The sequence below is a fragment of the Aplysia californica genome, unplaced genomic scaffold, assembly GCF_000002075.1.
Source record: "Aplysia californica isolate F4 #8 unplaced genomic scaffold, AplCal3.0 scaffold00678, whole genome shotgun sequence".
NCBI classification, from domain to species: domain Eukaryota; kingdom Metazoa; phylum Mollusca; class Gastropoda; order Aplysiida; family Aplysiidae; genus Aplysia; species Aplysia californica.
Genome location: NW_004797948.1, coordinates 1 through 22,083, shown reverse-complemented (window position 1 = coordinate 22,083; position 22,083 = coordinate 1). Strand labels below are relative to the sequence as shown.

At 40.9% G+C, this 22,083-nt stretch overlaps 2 protein-coding genes across 6 annotated transcripts in view; one reads left to right on the top strand and one right to left on the bottom strand.

The window, feature by feature from the left end:
• The window catches only part of LOC101848612 (E3 SUMO-protein ligase NSE2), a 13,152-nt gene extending 9,478 nt beyond the window's left edge, over positions 1-3,674 (bottom strand). Inside the window, exon 1 of one of the 2 annotated variants that reach the window (XM_005108319.3) lies at positions 3,288-3,674. The gene's annotated coding sequence lies outside the window, so the exon portion shown is untranslated. The remainder of the gene's footprint in view (positions 1-3,287) is intronic. The other variant, XM_005108320.3, reaches the window with a different exon arrangement.
• A 100-nt stretch (positions 3,675-3,774) lies between these two features.
• Positions 3,775-14,392, top strand: LOC101848073. Of its 4 annotated transcripts, none has more exons than XM_005108318.3 (2): positions 3,775-3,967; positions 9,001-14,392. In XM_005108318.3, exon 2 carries the CDS (start codon positions 9,266-9,268, stop codon positions 13,874-13,876), a length of 4,611 nt encoding a protein of 1,536 aa, XP_005108375.1. In that variant the 5' UTR covers positions 3,775-3,967; positions 9,001-9,265; the 3' UTR covers positions 13,877-14,392. The 4 variants fall into 4 exon arrangements, with proteins under 4 accessions (XP_005108375.1, XP_005108373.1, XP_005108374.1 ...); XM_005108316.3 differs by lacking the exon at positions 3,775-3,967 and adding an exon at positions 3,974-4,125; XM_005108317.3 differs by lacking the exon at positions 3,775-3,967 and adding an exon at positions 4,136-4,235.
• The last annotated feature ends 7,691 nt before the right edge of the window (positions 14,393-22,083 follow it).

Sequence of the window (22,083 nt, the reverse complement as noted above, 5' to 3'; positions counted from 1 at the left end):
TTAGCTCGATAGGCAGACTGGAATGGCTCTAACAGATTGTTTTCTTGTAAGTGATGACGAAGCTGCTCGAGGACAACCTTTTCAAGGATTTTAGACAAAAAAGGTAGATTTGAAACAGGTCTCTATAGTTCTTTAACTTTAAGACATTCTGATCTAAGTTTTGCTTCTTTAGCAAAGGTTTTACAAGAGCGATTTTAAACGAATCTGGTTCAAGTCAGTTTGTTGTGATATATGTGGGGAAGAGTAAAATGAAGCATTCATGTACCTGTGTGTGAGGAAGATGTTCATATGAGTTTGTGATATATGTGTGGAAGAGTAAAATGAAGCATTCAAGTACTTGTGTGTGAGTAAAAGATGTTCAAGTGAGTTTATTGTGATATGTGAGGAAGAGTAAAATGAAGCATTCATGTACCTGTGTGTGAGGAAGATGTTCATATGAGTTTGTGATATATGTGTGGAAGAGTAAAATGAAACATTCATGTACCTCTATGTGTGAGTAAGATGTATGAGTCTGTTCTGGTGGTTGTTCTTTTTAGTATACCAATAAACATTAGTTCTGTCTTAGGCCCACTGTACAAAAGGAGTTCGTCTTTGCTCCTTTCCTCTTTTCAAACGCCTAGTTGTGCTTCAATTTGAGGGTGCTGGTATGGGGTGTAGTGGGTGACGGTATGGGGTGTAGTGGGTGACGGTATATGGGGTACATGCCATGACAGAAAACCCGACACGTGACGTTATGGGGTACAAGTCATGACATGCGTCAAGTCTCGGTTAGGGGTCTTCTTTACACACTATCTGAGTAAAAACTTCAGCCCACACCTACAGGAAAGGCTGGCCTCTCAGCAAAACGAAATTTTGGGTTGATGTTTTTGAAAGAGCCGAAGTTATGGTTTAATGGCCGTCGTTATTCGGACTCGAGTCCAAATAACATTTTTTCATATTCGGACTCGAGTCCGAAAATGAAAAAATGTCATTCGGACTCGGGTCCGGAAAAAAGGAAGTGTTTTCGTTCTATAGATCTAACGTTCAGTGCTTCCAATTTTCCGCCATTTTTTAGTCCCCCCCCCCCCCCCACACACACCATTTCTGCCGATCCGATGCCCGCCGCCTCATTGATACGCCCCCCCCCCACGTTTCCCACTTTCTTTGTTGTAGAAAAGGGTGAAATTGAAGATTAGCAGACCACCTGGCACCTGCATATTATGAGCTGTTTATCCAGAAAAAGTTGTGCTGCTGTGTAGAGCTGAGCATACGGCAACTTTTGATTCCATAGACCAGCGCACAATTCATTACGTAGATCTACGTCAAGACTAGCTTATTATTGTAATAATGATCAGTTGCCGGGGGGGGGGGGGGGGAGACTGACGCGTATGCGACGTTCATCGCCCGGACCGATAGTGCCCCCCCACCCCCTCCCCGACACGCACACAGCCACACGTGTGCAAGCCGCCCATCCGACCCCGACACACGCTAACGAGCCATCTTTAATTGCTTCTGATGACCTCTTGACAAATAAACATTTATTAGAAGCTCTATAACTTTTCAGGCCGGCCTCAAATTCATCGTAAGATTAAAACTCGGCTCCTGCACAAAACGCCTTTTTGCCCGAAGTGATCCCGGTCTCTACCCAGCCTGAGGCGAGTCACGAGTGAGGCAGGACAGGAAGCCGGAGTCACGAGTCACAGGAAGTTGGAAGTGATGTCATGCTGGACAAGAATCAGAGTCCTAATATCATTTTTTCATATTCGGACTCGAGTCTGAATAATCACTTCGTATGGTAATACAAAAGTTCACTTCCGGAAATAGTCATCACAAAACACTAAGGTGACGGTATGCCGTACAGGGCCTCTAGATCTAGATCGGCTATAGATCTAGATCTAGATTAGATCTAGATATCTAGGTTTGATTTGTCTGCTGCACTTGAACGTCTTAACAAAATCGGCACGCACATCGAAAAGTAATCGTAAAGGCCACCTCTATTCTCACCCGGAGTGAGAATAGTGCAGGCGAGTCTTGTGGCTATTCTCACCCGGTGCGCATTCACCAAATTTTGCGTTCACCCTAAACCACAGAATTCTACACTGTGATTATAGAAAAATTGTAGAATTCTGTGCCGTGAACAAACGTTCCATTACAACTGTAGCCTACTAAAAGCGTACTAATTTTGTCTGTGGGCAGTGGAGAGAGAGAGAGAGAAAGAGAGAGAGGAGTAGCGCGAGAATTTCCGGGCAAAACAAAATGGCGACCCGCGTAGTTCGGCTCGATTCGAAAAGTTAAATAGCTGTAGCATCTTTGTAGACAACCAAATAAATTTACTTTTGTGTATTAACATCATTTTTTAACTTTGTTTTGGTCAATTTGAACGTCCACACCGATAGATATATAGACAGTATTCAGAAAGAGACAGAGAGAGAGAGAAGAGGGGAGGAGTTACATGCCGTTAAACTTAGAAATGACGCATCTTTCTGATTGGCTGCTTATTTTAGTAATGTGATGTCATCACTTCCTGGGATACCCAAACATGGAACGACGTGTTTTCGGTAACATTTCGGATTTTCTAGATCTAGATCCTAGATTAGATCTAGATCTAGATTCTAGATTAGATCTAGATCTAGATTCTAGATCTAGATCTATTAGGCCTACCTGGACATGATGGAAGACCGCACGAAAATTGCCGTAAAGACGCAGGAGGACTAGATAATATCTAGATCTAGATCTAGATATCTAAATTTAGATCTACCACCCCCACCCCCCCCCTCCTGCATTTTTAATCACTAATACATTTTAAAAAATAAACAACAACTTCAAAGTCAAAGCAACTCTACAAATTAGGCCTATAATTTATGGAACTGTTGGTCAGTCGGGAGGAGGAAAAGAGAAAAAAAAAACTGTCCGGGACCGGACCGGAATCGAACCGCTCCAAAAGTCATTGCTCGACATCAAACGCAGACGCGCTATCAAATCAGCTATCAGAAATTCCGAGAAATTTGTGTAGATTAAGCATAATATACACATAGACACTTCCATCTTTGGTGCCATGCGGTTGTCTATACTTAGATGTAGTCACGTGATCGGAGGAGTATCCTGGTCTGACGTCAAACAAGATGGGCGCCTTACCTAAAAATAGTTTGCATCATTTCTACTTTTAATCGCATGTGGAGGAGTTGATCTTGCGAGAACTTCCGGGCGGGTGAGAATAGTCTTGAATAGAGTTTAGTTTAAAACCAGAAGTAATCGTTCGTTCCATAGTTATCGTTGAGGCCAAAACCAGATTATCCCCATACTCTCACCTGCAAACTCACACTAAGTCCCTTCACTTTAAGCCAACAGTCCACAGGCACAAAGTGAAAGTGAAAGTCAGTGGCCGACGACACGAACTCGGGCCGTTGGCGAAGAAAAATTTTTTTAAAAAGTTCGTTTCAGTCCTGCCTCATTTGTTCAAGATGTTCTGTCATTCTAGTCTAATAAGTCTTCGACTTTATGATTTCTCAAATGCAGACAACTCAGATATTATGTGGCATCTTTATCATGTTCATTTCAAAAGTTGTATACAACACAACAGGCATTTTTAGCACTTGATCTTTGCAACAGTCGATGTGTCCCTCCAACAAGTTTTTGTTGACAGTTGACAACATTTCGCGCTCGTGGAACTCTCCCAAAGCCTAGGGAAAGTTTCAGCGTTAAGAAGTTTTTTTTGTTTTCTATGTTGTAGAGAACGAGACCCAAGGACGATAATTCATTTTTTTTCTACTCCTTTTATTTTCTTTAGGTGGCTAGGCCTAGCTAGAGGGGAAAAAAAATCCAAGGGAAAAAAAAACGAAAAACAGAAGGGTCACAGTGTGAAGAGTTCGAGATCACAGTGCGGGTGTAAACAAAGTGCTCGAGGTTGCGCACGTGTTGAAAAGCATCAGATTTCTCCAACTTATGGACAGTTTGTGTTTTGCTCAGAAATGGAATATGGGGAATGGAGGTAAATGCAGACTTCTGTGACACTGCTAGGTCAACGTCTGCGCCACCGCCGCCACGACAACCAACCAACCAACAGCTACAACGGCTGGTGCTGCTGCGTGCTGTTGTTGTCGGCGGCGGCGGTTGCAGCTGCGGCGGTCGTACAACGTCATCAAAAATGTAGGCGCTGTTGTTGCTGCACGGACTCGTTATTTGTGTTTCTTGGGTTTGACTGTGCCGACAGCATCTCGATCTCTAGATATCTTTTTTTTTCTTTCAGTACAAATTAGGTAACTTTTACATTTAGTTTTGTTGTTTACATTGTTAACCTACACTACACAGGTTCCGCGAGGGGATGAGAACACGGTAAGGCCTACACCCAGCAGAAGAGTACAGTAGACTCTAGATCAACAGTACTACAACTTATCCTAAACACGCTTCGAATATTGCAGAGGCTGAAGACTTCACAAGTCACAAGAACACAATACACAGGGTAGTGTAGATTTAGAATCTAGATCTAGATTCTAGATCTAGATATCTAGATTTCTATTTCTAGATGTAGATATGTAGATTCTAGATCTAGAATCTAGATCTAGAGATTTAGATCTAGATCTAGATAGATTTATTTACAGGGTTCTGGATAGAAGAGTAAAGCAAGTTGTTTTTTTTTTTGGGTTTCCTCGGTAAATATTTACTTTCACTCCCGCACACAGATGCACTGCTTCAGGGACTGCAGTACTGTTTGCTGCAGATCACAAATAAAGCCACTAAAACTGTCGCAAATCAATTATTTTTTCAAGAAAATTTCAAATCTAACGGTAAAATATCAAATTATGGGTTAAAACAGAGGGGCATGCCCTCCTGTGGCCTTAACCCCCCCCCCGATTTTCTTTTTCTTTAAAAGGGGGGCAGGCCCCCTTGGAACCCTCCGATTGGTCCAAAGCACGTCTATGTCTATTATCTATCTCGATTAAGAACAATCAAATATTTAAAAAACTATTGATTTGCGGTCGAAATGAAGTTGATTTCCGAATTTCGTGTTCAACGCATCAATATTAATTTAGTGGAAAATGGACAACTGGTAGCTAAGTGTGAGACGGGAGGGAAAGTAAAAAAAATTGACTTTAGAATGGGATGAAGGCAGTGAACAGTGGTAGATCTACTGATATAAAAACCTAGATATAGATTTCTAGGTTAAATTAATAATAATAGATCTATTCAAAGTAAGTTAACACTTTCCCTACCACGAGCCACATACGGCTCACGGACCTTGCCTCGCTGGATTGAGAGCCGTAAAAGACGGCTCTATTCCAATCCAGTAATGAAAAGACACGAAGTTCTCGACCAATCCACATTTTCAAAATAATAGAATAGACTTCCTGTTAGCAGACACGAAAGAAAATAGCACTTAGAGACGATTTATAGTCATTTCAGCCCTTTTTTGTCCCCTTCGAAACGTTATGAGAAAAAAAAGCGCCTACCCTGACTTCAGTATAATATAATGTCTCATATTTTCACTTTATATGTTAGAGGTACACAAAACATAACTTTCAGCATTTCTTCGCATTACTTGAGGCAACCTACCTGGGAAGTTTGAATGATGCTGTTGTTGTACTTTTTTAGATGACCTTTCAAAGCTGGAAAATTGTTGATTTTTTATGACACCTTCGATATTGCATAATCACTTTTAGAAACCCCAAAGTAATATAATTGGAATAAATATTCAATATATTGTATCGCCATCTGATAGATTATTTTTTAACCTTCAGTTTGATGGGCCATAAGATATGGTTTGTGTGTTTAGTTAGATATTTTGACATTTTCCTTTGGCGGGGTAGGGGCGTAAAAATAGGTCAGGGAAAAGCCGTGGACCAGTGGTGGATTTTGGCCTGGTAGGAAAAGAGTTAAAATAGGTTTGGACTAAAACGAAAAGTCTGAGCCTGCAAGTCTTTAAATTATTATACAGTAGTCTCCGCCTAAAATCCCGGTGCTTGGGAGCAAGGAAATGCGGGATCTAAGGCGAACCAGGATCTTAACCGACGAACCCAGGGAAGAATCTATGGTGACCCATGCTAAGGTTCACAATGGGTACAATGGTCTCCCTCCACTCTAAAATGAACTGACGTGACCGCTTGGTGGGTTTATGAAGTATGGCGAGCAAAGAGTGATTAACCTTAGTGAACTATCACAGTGCATTATAGTATAGTGGGACGAGGCGTGCCATTTTCACTTTTTATCCTCATGAGTCTCAAGATCTACACGTATCTAGTTACCCCTCCCCCTTACCTGTCGAAAATTTATAGCTTTCCATCTCTGACCGAGTTTCCCCCCCCCCCCCACCGCCTTTGTCGTTACACACCATTATGTTGTGAACACACCAATTAAAATTCAGTCTCTCAAATTCGGGAGTAGAGACAACTTCTGCAATGGTCAGGGAAGGGTTCACAGTTCAATGTGATCCCGCCTGGAGCGAACGTGTAGGCCCTGCCCACCCAGCGAGTGATGTAAGTTTAGGGGGAGAGCTCAGGTGTAAGTGCGATGCGTGGGGAAAACAAATGTGTCGGTCAGTTCGCACCCCGGTGTGATCTGGTCTGGGGCAAACATTCGCTTCATCAAGTTTTACAACGTGTATGTGATCACATTCATGATAGTGGCTGATCTTTGACGCTACAGACAGTTTATTGGTCTCAACTTTTCACTCTTGGTTGATCGGCTGGGTCGCCCGGGTTCTTGTTCTGCAAATTATGATCTGAAATGCGGGATCTTAGCCGAATGTAGACCTTCAGAGTGAATCAGAGAGGGATTTTAGGGGTGACTTTTGTGTGTATAGTAAAAATTCTGTTTTCTTAAACAGCGGGATCTTAAACGAACCGGGATCGTAAGCGGTGGGATCTTAGGCGTAGATTACTGTATGTTATCTCTATAGCCTTACTGCTTTGAAAATTATACCCTTCTTTGTAGGCCTTCTATTGCACTCAGTCAGGCCCTGGTAAAATTATAATGTTTAGAGATCTTAGACTTAGTCTAAATAAATCACTTCAGACTTAACACTATCATCAATGGATTAATTTAAGTTGAAGAGAAAGTAGAGATAGGCGTCCATGATATGACTTGTCTTGCTGTTTGTAGCCTAGTCATGCAATAAAAGCCGGGGTCTAGGGATGTTCCATGAAAATTACATTAAAATTATTTCACTTCAGTTTGGTTGCATATTAGTAAAGTAAAATAAAAGTAGTAGCAGACTAAAACAGACTAGAAAAGCTAAATAATTAAAGTTCTATATATATATATGCTGTGATCGAAATTGAAAATGATTCCTAACTATTTAAACTGTTGCAAGACAAGAATATTATATTGCGTGTGTGTGTTTGTGTGTGTGTGTGTTTAGATTTGTGTGTGTGAGTCATTGAATCGTAAGTTTCTAGGCCTATTTCGTCTTGAGTCCTGTCAACAAAGCTTCTTCATTTCTGAACTGACTTTTATTCTCTCATTGTGATTGTGACGTTCAAAAATCTTTTTGTTCAAAGACATTTTCGACAAGATGTGTCACAGTTATTGACAGTTGAAGCTGTTTTCTATTAATGCTTATTCGTCAAAATCATAAATAATTTTAAGCACATAAATATGTAAAGTAAGCTGGAGAATTATAATATTTTTCTGCTTTGTGAGTGCTTTGAAGTCACATCTCTAACTGACAAGTTATCTGAACAAGCAGAATCACAAAGACTGCAATAACCCCAGCATTGACGTGTTACCTCAAGACCATGACTTTTTTGCACACACGCTAGTTTGGTAGCAGACATAAAATCCTTTTAATATATGCGAATGCTTTAAAAAGTCATTTTTATTTTTTATACCAGATAGCTCCATAGTAGCACAGTGGAATAGTGGAGTGACCAATATCGTGTGTGTCTTAAGTTTTTTTTTTTACAATGTTGTAGCTTACACTTGCTCAGCAATAGTTTTTAAAAGTTTAATAAATTGTAGCCTGCATCATAAGTTATATTACTTGAACTTGGACGCAGTTTAGTTTCACCACAGTGCTGTTGTGATTAGTTAGGCATGTGTAAAGTTTTTCTTTATCAAAAAGGGGAGACTATAAACAGCAAGTTGTGATGAAAACAATTAGTTTCTCCTCACGGTGGAACCAGGCACTGTTATTGAACTAAAATGTTCGCGTTTCATTGGATGGGGTGATTATAATTTTCTATATTTTAGCTTTCTGTTCAAGAATGGCAGATTTTCAGTGTCACTGCATCTTGCCCCCCCCCCCCCCCCCCCCCCCCCCCCAGTTCTTACACCTCTCACACTGAATAGGTGTACATGAGCCATTCTAGTTATTACTAATGCCCCATTACTCTTCTTTGAGTTGCAGCAATGGTTTTCGTCTTCACGTTTATTATATGAATCACGACACCCAGACTGGTTATTGACAGTCGATATTCTAGTTCTAGGTCTTTTCTCAGGCTCAAAATAGGATTCATTTTTTAATAGGGCCTTCAGTTTGTTATGTTGGCTAATATGATGAGGGGAAAATATTAGTAAGAACAGACTGAAATACCAAAGTCTCTCATGATCCCAGTGCCACACTGACATGTTGTTGACTGGATATAATGTACCTACATGTGTGTGTGTGTGTGTGTGTATTCACAAACATATACATGTATTATATTATTATTAGATATAAATGGAGCACACGCTTTCATTATTATGTAACATGTTCCTGGAAAATGAATGAGGCCCCTCCCTTGGAAAATTGAGAAGCTGGGTTGGCAGTCACCCAGTATTATAGTCATCTATTGTTTGAAGACTACTACAAAATGTACATTTGCATTCATTTATAGACATTTTGACTTTTTATCATATTGATTGATTGGCTTTTTTGGGGATCATTCTTGACGCGCAGCGGCCTGATTTTTCCCTCGAATTGGGGTCTTGAAAAAAATTTGGGGGTCTTGAAAAAATTCTCCAGGATTTGGTGGGGACCCTGTATAAAAAATGATTGCTGCTTTGCCTCCACACATGCTCTTAAAATGTCCTTCTTTTAATCCTCAGGTTGAGGAAGAGCTTTCACTTTGCTCGCTGCAGAATTAGAGGTCCAGTGCACAAGACATTGACTGTGTGAGTATATTGAGAACACGGTGCACGACTTTGAGACAGTAGGAGGAACGTTAATCATGCTGAAGTGTGGACCGGTTGTTGCAAAAGACAGTGTGCCAAAGTGTGGATTGAGTGAAGAAAGTATTGGATTCACACTTGTAAACAAAACTGTGTGAACAATTGTTAGAGACTTGTGCTCAAGTCTTCTTGTCGCAGAACAATGGCCGAGGCAGGAGTGCGGAAGTCCGGTCGTATCAAGGTGAGGAAAACTTCCTACCTGGAGGATGACTTTGAGTATGATTTTTGTGACATTGACCTTGGCATTACCACTATTGGGAACTCAAATCATCCTCAATCCAAAAGCTCGGGGCGGGCAAAGGCAAAGTCAAAGCTAAAGACTACTACGCCAGTTGTGATAAAAAAATCAAAGAAAAAAGATAATGTCGTTAGTGATAAGGTGGATAATAGAAAGAGTGTTAAAAAAGCTAAGAGAGTGTCGACAGATATAAGAGAAGTAACTTCTGCAAAGCAAACGGAAAATGAAAATGCCACTGACGATTTGGTGGACTCTGCACTTTTGCTGGACACCAACAATTTGTCATGTCCACTGTGTGGTCAGCAGGTTTCTGGTGAGGCTGGCCTGGAGGCTCATATCGAGGAGCATCGCAGCAAAGACACAGGGCTTGGTGGCTGCTATGTGTGTGACATTTGTCACAAGGTGAGCGTGGATACAGCGTCGTACAACCGACACATGCGGACGCACACGGGCGAGAGGCCCTTCAAATGTGACCTCTGCGACAAAACGTTCACCGAGAGTTGCAGTCTGAAGCGACATCAGAAAAGCCACCAGGAGGAGCGGCCGTACGTGTGTGACATTTGCTTCAAGTCTTTCAGGGATTCCACGAGTTATGGTCGCCACCAGAAGACCCACTTGGAGCAGCCGCGGATGTACCAGTGTTTGAAGTGTGAGAAAAGCTTCACGGAAAAGCATGGGCTGAAGAGACATGAAAGAACTCACACAGGGTTACGACCCTTTGAATGCAGCGTCTGTGAGAAAACCTTCAGTGAGATTGGGAGTTTTCGGCGCCATCAGAAAATACACTCGGGTGTGCGAAACTTTCACTGCTGGCGCTGCAAGCGAAGCTTCCTGGAGAAGCAGAGTCTGATGAGACACATGAAGAACGTGTGCGGGTTCGGCGGATATGTGGACAGCGGTGATAGATCCTTTTCCGATCCTACTCAGGACAGTCTTAAGTCTGACCTAGATCTGAGGGAATTATCTCAAGTGAGTGTGGACAGTTTGAACGCCCAGCTGCAGGCAGCGATGAAGTATGAGATGGATTTAGGTAAAAGTAATGGTTCTGACAAGACTGATGAAACTACTGTTAAGTCAGAGCCTGCTGTGGTTAATTCATCGTCTACCCTTGTGTCGAAAAAGGCTGATAAACTTACTTCTGGCCAGTTAGATAAAGCAGGGAAACCTTCGCCATCGCTAGGAAGCTTGATGAAGAAAGACCCAAACTTGTATGATAGCATTTCTGAGATAGTGGAAAGCATTGACTCCTACGAGAAAATGCTGAACCTTTGCGGAGACAGTGGACAGAAAGAACTGGATGCTGCGTTGACACGTGAGCCAGCGCTTGTGCCTGACAATCTGTTGTGCTTCGAGTGTGGGGAACTTTTAGTTGATGGGGAGAACTTTAAAAAGGAAGGGAAAAATTTCTCCTCCTCCACCAATTCGTTTAAATGCATGAGTTGTGAGGAGGAGGAGGAGTTTGGAGAGCCACCCGTGTTGACAGCGGAAATATCTGGGGTAGACAACTCTCCCCGGAGTGAACGGGGAGAGATGGACAAATGCCGTGACGAGGAGGAGAGTGAGAAATTACTGACGAGCATAACACCAGGTTTGCAAAGTGCTGGCAGTAGTGGCATGAACATGTTTGGAAGCGCAGAGTCTTTGCAGCATCTGAGAGAGAGACTGCGGAGTCAACACGGCGTGTACTTTGTTGGTGATGTGTACAACACGGCAGGCTACAAAGACGATGACTCTTGTACGTCGGACGCCACAGGCGCTACGTGTACCACTGGCTCTCGCTCAAACTCCACGGACAGTGACATGTGTAAGAAAGATGCATCTTTTCTCAACGCCCCATTGCCTCAAAAAGTTGAATCTTTTCACAAGAACTTTGCCTTCAGTGGAGGTGATTCTGGTAACTATGAGCAGAGTGGTGACAGTGCTGGTAGTCAGAACTATCACCATGATCTGCAAAAAAAAAATGGAAATACACTGATGTCTGGTTCTTCTGAGATGAACAATACTGCCGTCGACACATCGTTGGCGTCTGTGAACAGCATCTACACCAGCCAAGTCCACCAGCAGAACATCTGGAGCAGCGTGCCGCGCTTGGAGTATGAGGCGGATGACCCGAGCATTCCCTCCGTGTTCCCATGTCACCTGTGCACGAAAGTCTTCGCCACGTCTGCCTTCCTCTCTCAGCACCTGGATCTGCACAAGAAATCTCCCCACAAGTGTATGGTCTGTGGCAAGTCTTTCACTAACGCCCCCAGCCTCAAACGCCACATGCTCACCCACACAGGGGAGAAACCTTACGCCTGCCCCAAGTGCAACAAACACTTCAGGGACCCCTCCAACCTCTGCAAGCATAAGAAGAATTGTTTCGCTGAACTGCAGGACATTCCCAAAACTCCGAGTCTGACTTCCTTAGAGTCACTGGCATCCCTCACCGTGGCCTCTCCCCTGCCTTACTTTGACATGGCTCCTGCAGTAAATAATGGTGCGAAGGATGATGTTCTGTCACTGGCAGATCTGACAAAAGAGGTGTCTGCTGATAAAACTAATGCCCTTAGCGATAATGTACCCATCACCTTCAGCTACGATGATAATAATAATAATGATAATGATGAGGAGGAGGAGGATGACCAACTGACAGTTAGCTTCTCCGCTAATCTGGACTCTACTTTCTGTAATGATGTAAACAGCAGCACTGATAACTACATCTCGGTGACAGGCGGTAATGTTGTGCCGAGAGGATCAGGGGACTTGCCAGGTACTGAATCTCAACCTGAACCAGCGGATACCGACACGTTAGTCTTAGTGGAATGTGAGGTATGTGAGAAAGCATTTAAGGATGTCCAGAGCCTTGAGATGCATATGAACTACCACAACGGGGACCCGGACGTGACGTGTATCGAGTGTGGAAAAAGTTTTGCGGACCCCCACGGCCTGAAGAGACACCTCCGCATCCATGCGGGGGTCCGACCCCATGTGTGTGAATATTGCAACCGAGGGTACTGTGACGCGTGGAGCTTGAAGAAACACAAAAGTCGAGGGTGCCTCCTGGCAGAAATTCAAGTCCCGGCCGATTTTCTCTACCCGTGCCAGCAGTGCACAAGAGTGTTCGGCGATCAGGACTGCCTGCAGGAACACATGAAAACCCACAAGGGTCTTCTCAAATATCAGTGCGACATCTGCAACAAGAAGTTTTCCGAGGTATTCAACCTGAAGCGACATCGGCGCCTGCACATGGCCGTGTGCCCGGGGTGTGATCGGGAGTTTCACGATGTCCAGTCCCTGCATCAGCACCAGGCCAGCGAGTGTCCGGCCAACAACGGAGGTGTGCAGCTCTCGTCTAAGCAGGACGGCTTCCCCTGTCCCGAGTGTGGGAGGGTCTACTCGACCAAAGCCTACCTAGAGCGACACAAAAAGTTCCACTCTGAATTGAAGCCTCATGTCTGTGAAATCTGCAATAAGAAGTTTTCAGAAGCCTTTAGGCTTCGTAGGCACATGAAAGTTCATAAAAATGATGCTCCTATAAATACTTGTGATGCTGATCTGGAGGTTTTGAACCCCCAGAAGTTGTCAAATAATCACAGTGAACTTATTGAAGGTGGACATTTTCCTGTGAATATGCAAAAAGATACTCGGGCAGAAATTATATCTGACTTCAACAGCAAAACACAGCAGCAAGACGGGCTGCAGCCTTCAGAGTTTCCGTGCAATTTGTGCAACAAAGTCTTCCAGAAAAAGTACCTTTTGGTGCGACACATGAACGTGCACAGCCAGGAGCGCCCGTTCTCTTGCGATGTCTGTGGGCGAGCATACAAGGACACGTCGAGTCTGCGCAGACACCTGCTGGTGCACCAGGGCATCAAGGACCACATCTGCCCCGTGTGTGGCAAAGACTTCTTCTACTCCGACAGCCTGAAACGTCACATGAACGGCAAATGTGGGAAAAGCTCAAAGAAAAGAAAGTCCAGGAAAAATTCTGGAAAAGGCAAAAAAAATTTCACCAACAACAAGGTTCGTAAAACGAATAATAATAATACGGAAGATGTTCTGAACAACAACTCTGTTCTCGCGGTATCGGCAAGCCCAGCTCAAAACGCTTGGAAGAGGATCACTGTAGCATACGCTCCCAGAGTAGTAAAAGCGTTGCTGGTTCCCCTCGTCAACAATACTTACGCTGTTCGCCACCCTCTGCGCTCAGTCTCTGTGGGACGCTGGTCCTGCCACAAGAGACATCACTGCTGGCTGTGTGACCTGAAGCTGGGATCCAGACGAGAACTCTTGCTGCATGCCAGAAGTCACCGCCATCTGAAAAAGTTCCGTTGTCCTCGGTGCTTTGTGAGGTTTAGGCGGAAGGCGTACTGGAAGTCACACATGGCGCAACATGATGGTTGTTTTCAAGCAGTCGTAGCCCCTCGGTGCCTGTCTCCTGACCCGGTGGCTCCCCCTGTGGCCGAGGAAGTCAACAAGAGACCAAGGAGGTCCATCCCCAGAGCTCAGTGGTCCTGGATTTCTCAAATATAAGACAAATAATTTTTATTGAGAAAAATGTTTTATCGTAAATCGGAGTGACTTAGATTGGTCATTGGAATAAGACTATGAAAATTACTTTGTGGGAGTTTCGTGGATCTGAGGATGTATTAAATACTGTGTGATATTGTTATTTATTATGATATTGTATTTTTACAATAACTGTTCTGCCAACTTGTTATTGTTATATTATCATTACTGCTGAAGATATGATATTATTATTAATTTATTTGGGTTCAAATATGTTTGAAGAAGACTATAGTGTGTAAGTGTGTGTTTGTATGATATAATATGTTACGACAAGGGGGAATCAGGCGCTCATCAATTCTTGGGCATATTGAGTTATTGGTATTATAATTTAAAAGCCTGTTCATTTGTCTTCCTTTTGATGAAAAAAAAGATGTTGTCTATCTCGAATTTAATAGAGTTGAGATATTTCTAATTGAAGGAGATGGGGATGGTTTGGTGTCAGAAGTAAAATCAGTGAGAAAATGGCTGTCGAAGTTTGGTGACCTCCAAAGCTTGAGTGCCTTGGAAACTGCAAATTTATTTATTTTTGTGCCTTTCATTAACATTTTTCACTAAAATCCACCCAAAAATATGTTTTTAGATGGACACAAAAGTGTTGGCCACCCCACCCAATCATTAAATTTAAAAGATTGTCCTTGGAACAAAAGAATGTTAGTTTCTTCGATAGAAATTTACATTATTATAAAAAGCACCAGATTTCACCTCTATGTTACACATATAGCATGCTATCTATAGATACATCCCTGTGAACTCAGTGCGTTTCTTTAAATGGCAGGACCTCCAAACTAGAGGTCCATCTTTGACGGGCTGACACTGACACAAGTTGGGGGAGGGTGCCAAAGACACAAAGTGTCAGAGACCTTCTAGAACAGTCCAAGTTCTAAGACACATTATTGGCAAGCTGTTCAGATGTACTACGTCGAGAATGCGAAATTTTTCAGGAGAGAGAGAAAAACTTTAAAATTCTTTTAACAATTAATTTTATCTCAACACTATACTATTAAGTATTTTTTGTTGATTTTTAAAATTGAATTTTAAAGAAATGTTTCTTGAGAACATAATGCAACCGACACCACTCATAAAGAAACTGCAATGATAAAAATTAGATCTATGGGCTTAGACTTAATACATCTAAACAGCTGATCGACGACGTACATAACACCACATTTTGCTGTTGTTGATCTTTTTTTTCTTCTATTTTTCTATGACCCTCCTTTAATCACTCCCATCAGGAACATGACTGGCCATTGCAACACTATTTAGTGCTCTCACTATGTTTGCTTTCAAGGTCGTAGGATTGATCTGTCTTTCCATTATATAAATTGCTAGTGTAGTGAAGTACTGTCATTCTGGAATTTGATTCTTTGAAAGTGTTCCCTTTCCAAAAAATAGAGAAAAAAAATGTGTAGACAGTCATACCAAAAATAGACTTCATCATGTTCTTGTATGTCCATGCCAGGGGAAAATGTATCCTCCTAGGTGTATGTGGCAATTGTTGTCACAGTCGGTGATTTTTAAAATTGTTTTCCAGTTTTTATTTTTTCAATCTATTTTTAAAATGTATTTATTTTTTGTTTTGTTTTGTTTTATTTAATTTTTTCTTTGGTTATTTTTCTTAAGAGTTGTAGATTTTGAGACAGGGTTTGGCACTGTGCACATTTATTTTGATATTATAATAATAAAGTGACTTGTTGTGATCATAACTGCATCATCATTCCAATCTCTCTCTCTGATCTGAGTACAGATCACCTTTGACTCTCAAGACGCTGTTGTACAATTGGCAAATAGTATAGTCTCTTTGCTGCCGACCAAGGTACTAAAACGTATATTCAGTACTTATTGGGGGTCTGAGAATTGAAGTCTTGTTTTTGTATTTAGGAAAATATATGTATTCTCTGTTTTTAGTATTGCTCCTCTCACACTTGCCAGTTGAAGAAAAATTATGGACAACAGTGAATGATACATTGAGGTTTTGCTCAGGATTTGAGGACTTGAGAATACACTATTCAAATATTTCATAATTACCCAGACTAGAGTCCAAAATACTGGATGTATGTGCTTAGCCCTACTAGAGAAGAGAAGTTATAGTTTTCTATGTACGCTTTGGTGACCTAGTGTCGTTTTATTATTTCATAAATAGTTTTTCACTTTGTCGTTTGTACTTGCAAAGAAAAGGCTTTGTTTTTCTAGATGTGAGGACTCACTGTTGAGCTTTTTTTCATGAATATTTCTTAAATTTTTCATTAATTAATGACTGTCAAAGTGAGTGTGTATCTTGTTACTTTAGAATTTTACTAAGTTCTGTCTGACATTTTGGGCTGTTTTGAGTTACAAACTAAGACCATGAGGTCAGAAACTAAATGTTTTATGTTCTATCAAAATCGTAAGATTATTAAGAATCATTGTCAAGATATATTTAAAGACTAGATCTAGCTTTTTTAAAAAGCTTGACATTTTGGAAAACTAAAAAAATTTTTAGGCTTTGGCCGCCACTGGGACAAAATTCAAAATCAATTCCAACCAAACTGAAAATGTTTAATGTGTGTTCCGCATGCTCATATGACCTTATGCAGTTGTGAGCGCCGTAAAACACTTACCAAAACGAAAACTAAATTTTTAAACGTAAAATTTTTCAAAACTAGTTAGGCCTACCGAGCAGATAGGACGTTGTAATTCTGAGGTAACGATCTGTTGCTTGTGTTTCGGTTCTCAAGAAACCTTTGAGTGATGATGATTTAATACTCATATGTTATTTAAGAAAGTGATAATAATCATGCTCCAAATTCATAATTTCTTGTTACTTAAATTGTCTTCTTTTTTAAAAGCTGTTTTTGGAGTTAATTATGTGGATTTGAATTTTTGTTTTGTTTATTTAAACTGTCACAGTCAAAGCCTGGGTGAAGTATTTCTTGTAAAGGCAATATATGTAAATAAGATTATATTATATTATGTTATTGATGTTATATAATAATGCAATGTACTGAAATCTTCCTTTTATGTTTCATTCAAAGTGAAAGCCTTATGTGGTTACACGTAGATTGTCCTCTTATACAATGCAGCTATCTAGTCACTTACAGATCATGGGAACTTCGTATTCATTTATTTCTTTTTTAAAAACTGTAAATAGCAAAAAATAGAATTTTTACTTAGTCTTCGTCTTTTTTTCATTTTCGTCTGCTTTACCCACCAGGAGATGTGTATTATATTGTTACCTTTCTTGTTGCTTCTTACTCAACTCTTACCATCTGTTGGGTCATGAAAACGACCATAGAACATGTAGCAAAACAGGAATCCAGAGTTGAGAGATATATGGACACAACTTGAACACCTGGACTTCACAGATGATATTAGTTTAGCCTTTACTTTCACTGTGTCATCATAATGTGAAAATTTATGCAAGAGAGGAAATGGAATGTGGCCACTTGTACGGGTCATTGTCTTATACTGGTGGCCGTTAGAACGGATAGTTGTCTTATACAGGAGGCCGTGAGAGTGGATAGTTGTCTTATCCAGGAGGCCGTGAGAGCGGGCTTGACTGTATTTGAGTCTGTGCTGCAGCAGTTCTTTTACTGATTCCTGCTCTACATTGTAATTTACTAGTGTGTTGTCAACTTTCTGACATTACTAACCTAGAGAATTTAATTTTCAGCATTTTGATGATCTGTTGTTATGTATGTTATTGGATGGGTATGGTGTTTCACTTCCTCCTCAAAGTTCAACATTGTTTTTTTGAGTTTCGAAGGCTCTCGGGTGGGTGGTTGGAGGGTTTCACTGGTAGGTTCTACTTCTTTACTTTCCTTCTGTTGTTTCTGTCTGTCTGTCTTGCTTCCCTCCCCCCCAGCACTAAATGACCATTAATATCATGTGTATGTGCTTCTTTACTCAAATATATAAAAACAAGGCTCTCAATCTCATACCATTTGGCTTGGTCTGATCAAAGATGGACATTTAATTCAAGGTCGTGCCTTTTAAATAACCTAATAGCGATTATAGGGGCATTTAACCCTTAAGTACTTTTCCCTCTTCAATGGGTCTAAATTATATCAATATACAGTTGACTACGGATGAGTTGATGTCTTCAGGGGAGTGAAAAAAGATCAACTCATTCAAAGTACAACTTAACCTTTGGGATCTGTAATTGTAAAGAAGATGAAGAAGAGGTGTTGGGACCTGAAAAAAAGATCAACTTTACGGAAGTTCAACTCAAGCGAGTTCAACACAAGCGGAGTCGACTGTATTATGAAGATAGTTATTTCAGCTTTTCCGTTACTTTTTCTGTCCAGCAGTCATCTGAGTTCCCGCTTCCATTAGTAGGCTACTGTATTATTCAAGAAATAAGTAACCAGTCTACGAATGATTTCTTTCAGTACTACCGTGTTAGCATTTACTACTGGCGTGATGGTTAGTGATAGTGATTCTTGCTGTCCTGTGTTCTGGTGGTGGTATTGTGTATAAAATTTATATAAATTGGTAGTCAAAGTTTTATGAGCTCTTAGAAATATGTGTGCACTGAACTTGTGCTAAAAAATGAATTGTGAGGCAGCATGGTGAAATCAGGTGCTCGACAAAATGATGAAATTGAAGACAATTCAATTTTCCTCTGCTACCTGGCAACCCCTACCTCCTTTAAACGCAGATATCTAAACTTTTATTCAATATAGATCGGTAATTTTTTCACCAAAAACAAGTCAAATCAATAGTCTATACAATAATATCAATAACTCCCTAAGCCCAAAAATTGACGAGTGCCTGATTCCACCGCGTCGTGACATATATATGCCGGTCTTACAGGAGATGAATGTTGATTCAGAGCTTCCTTTTTATCAAAAACCTTTAGTTATATTATACTCATTTGTTTTGGATAGCTAAGTAGTGAGGTACCTCCTCTTATATATGGGGCAACAGATTTACGACGATACTCATTCTGGCCAAACTTTGAAAATGGCTTTTGTTGAGTTTTGTCGTCAAACTATTCACATGATCATATTTGTGTGAATGACTGAATCATGGTGAAATCCAGCGCTCGTCAAAATGATGGACTGAAGAAGACAACTTTTTTCCACCCACTGGGCAATTTTTATGTCCTTTGATTAACTAATTTCTTTGTGAATTTTCATACTGAAAAATGTTGATCGAAGATACAAAAAATTTGCAGTTTCCGTATCAAGGACTCTAAAGCTTTGGAAGTCACAAAACATTAGTGGCCATTTACTTGCTAAATTTGCCTCTGTAACCAGGTGACCCAACCTCCTTCAATCACGAAATATATCTCTACATTTGTGCAAGTTAATTTTCCCTTCAAAAACAAGAGAGATGAACAAGCTTACCAATAACTTTATGTAACCAAAAATTGATGACTCCTGATTCCACCACACACACACACACACACACACACACACACACACACACACACACACACACATTTTGTAGACACATATAACATACACACATGTGCATACATAAAATAATATTCTGTTGTTGCCTTGGAAGTGGCATAAGAATGTGTTCCTCCAATCAAATATTGTTCTCAAAGGAAAATTCAAAGCATAATTATTATTACTGTTGAAGTTTGTGCTTGTAGTGTGCCTCTGATTCACAGACGTTTCTTTTGATACATCTGATGTGGGATCTGTTTATCAAGTAAAGTATCATTACTTCATGCATTCTCCATAGCTGAGACTTTTTAACATTTACTTTTTTGAACTCTCAGATCTTTTGTTGTGTTTTTTGTTTTGTTTTAGTCAGTATTATTAGTATTAGTACTGGTGTTTGTTTGTTTGTTTAGTATAGGGTTTTACGGCGCTCGCAACTGCATAAGGTCATATGAGCGCGCGGGACACACCTAATACTTTTTCGTTGGTAGGAAATTTTGAATTTTGCCCGGGTGGCGGCCGAAGCCTACTCTTATCGATTTTAGACCACCAAGGGATCTTTAACGTGCGCAACTTGCACACGGGCCCTCCGAGATTTTTCGCCCTTGTCCGAGAAGGCTAGGTGTAGATCTTTCCTACCAGAAGATCAGGGGTGTGGCAGAAAGACAGCAGTTAGGAGGAGCCAAGGAGTAGCAGTAGAAAGGCTGCAGAAAGAATCAGGAGCCCAGAGGAGGGGGCAAAGGATGTGAGGGGGTGGGGGCAGAAAGTGGAAATGAAAGCAGACAACAGAACAATGTTAGAGATCAGGAAAGGATGTGAAAGGAGACAATTTTAGAGAAGAAAATTTTTTGGTCGCTACCCGGAATCGAACCCGGGACCTTTGAATGAGAGGCCAACACCTTAACCTCTAGGCCACGAGAGCGCCCCAGTACTGGTGTATGGAAGTTAGGTGGGGTTTATATTTGCTTTCTGTTGCCCTAATTTTTTATCTTGTTCTTACATGTTTCAGGTTTCAAACAGTTCCCAAATTCAATAAATTTTATTTTGTAGAGAAATTGGTTGTTAACTTTGTTTTGTCAGTACACGTGCATGTTTCTGTGTGTATTCTTGACCTGAAGACAGTCACAGATACAGTTACTTTCTACTTATTTCTAGTGAAAGAAACTGAAACTGAAAGAGATGAATAAAAAGAAGTGATTGGGGGGGGGGGGGGGGGTTGTATTCTAATTCTGTGTATCACTGACTGATTATCGGGACAAACAGATATATATGTAACAATTACATGAGACTGGAAAAATTGAACGTATAATGTTCACAAACTGTCTTTTTAAAGTGAAGGTGTTATTAAGCCCCCATTGACACAGTCTAGATCACTTAGGAGGATGGCTTCAACCTAACTGTCAGTGAGGCCCAACCGGGGTTGAGAGGGATACAACGTCTCAACAGAAAGACCAAGATGCCCGATAAAAATATCCCCACTCAGGAACTGAAGTATTATCAGTGTTTGACAGGATCTCGTGTGAGTGCGAAGTGAGACGATAAGTGGTGCCTCGGGGGAATAATGGGAGATTGAAGTGGGTAAACAAAATCCTAAAGAATGGCATCTGCTGTTTCGTAGCAATTCGTAGGATACTTTTATGGAACAGTTGATTTCCGATCCCGACTGAGATGTGATGTCGCACAGCTAATAAGCAATATGGGCACTCTAAGGTTTGTAATAGTCGCGGTAGACATTTTCTGACTCACTTCCTCTCAAGAAATCATACTTCCATGTGTGCTTTACTTAACGTTCATCTACATGACCTGAAACATCGACACCATTATGCAAGAATAACAAGGGGCATAAATGTGGAAGAACGAGTATTGGATAACATTTTTAAACAGTTGTTTCCCTTTATGTTATAATCAATATTTCTGTGGTTATAATTGTTACGGCGCAGGTATTTTATTATGGAAATGACAAGCATAACAAAATAGAAAATTCAAAATTCAAAAAGAAAAATGGTCTACACCAGTTCTATACAATCTCACAATTTACATATAATATTATATTTAACTCTCTACTCTAATGGCCACAACTGAATTTGACATATATTATATACTAAGACTCTACACATTGTTCTAAAGGCAATAATTAAATAGGGCCTAGGTCTTCATTATAATATCATTGAAAGCAGACTGAATGATTTGATACTGTTTTGACTCCCATCAAAATACATAACAAAACCAAATCAAAACAACAGCAACAATATCGCCACCACCACCAAAAGCAGAGGCAACACTAACATAAAAAAACAAAAAAAAAACAACAAAACACTCCCCCAAAAACAAAAACAAAACCCCAACAACAACAACAACACCACCACCACCACAAGCAGCAACAACAACAATTCCACAACAACAAAAAATAAAACAAAACATAAAAAGTTTGGTACATGTACACACCTGCACCTTTGGGCGTTAACATTAATTAACAGCTCATGGCTCTAAATTGAATCATGGGGCAATAGAGGGTAAGGAAGGTGGGGAGGGTGCTGGAGGGTTGTTACGTCTTAACTTTGCCTAATGGGCCAATGACTGGGATACATATGTACAACACCCCAGCATATAGACGAGAATCGAACCTCATCACTACGTGCAACGGCGGTTACACGACACACTACGCTAAGTAGGTCTTACAACTTTTTGGAACCGCGCAGTACATGTAGCAAATTTAATGGTGCGGTACCCATTTTCCTCACGCACTACAGCAACACACATGGGAAACAGGGGGAGAAGGGCTTTTGGATTTTGGACTTT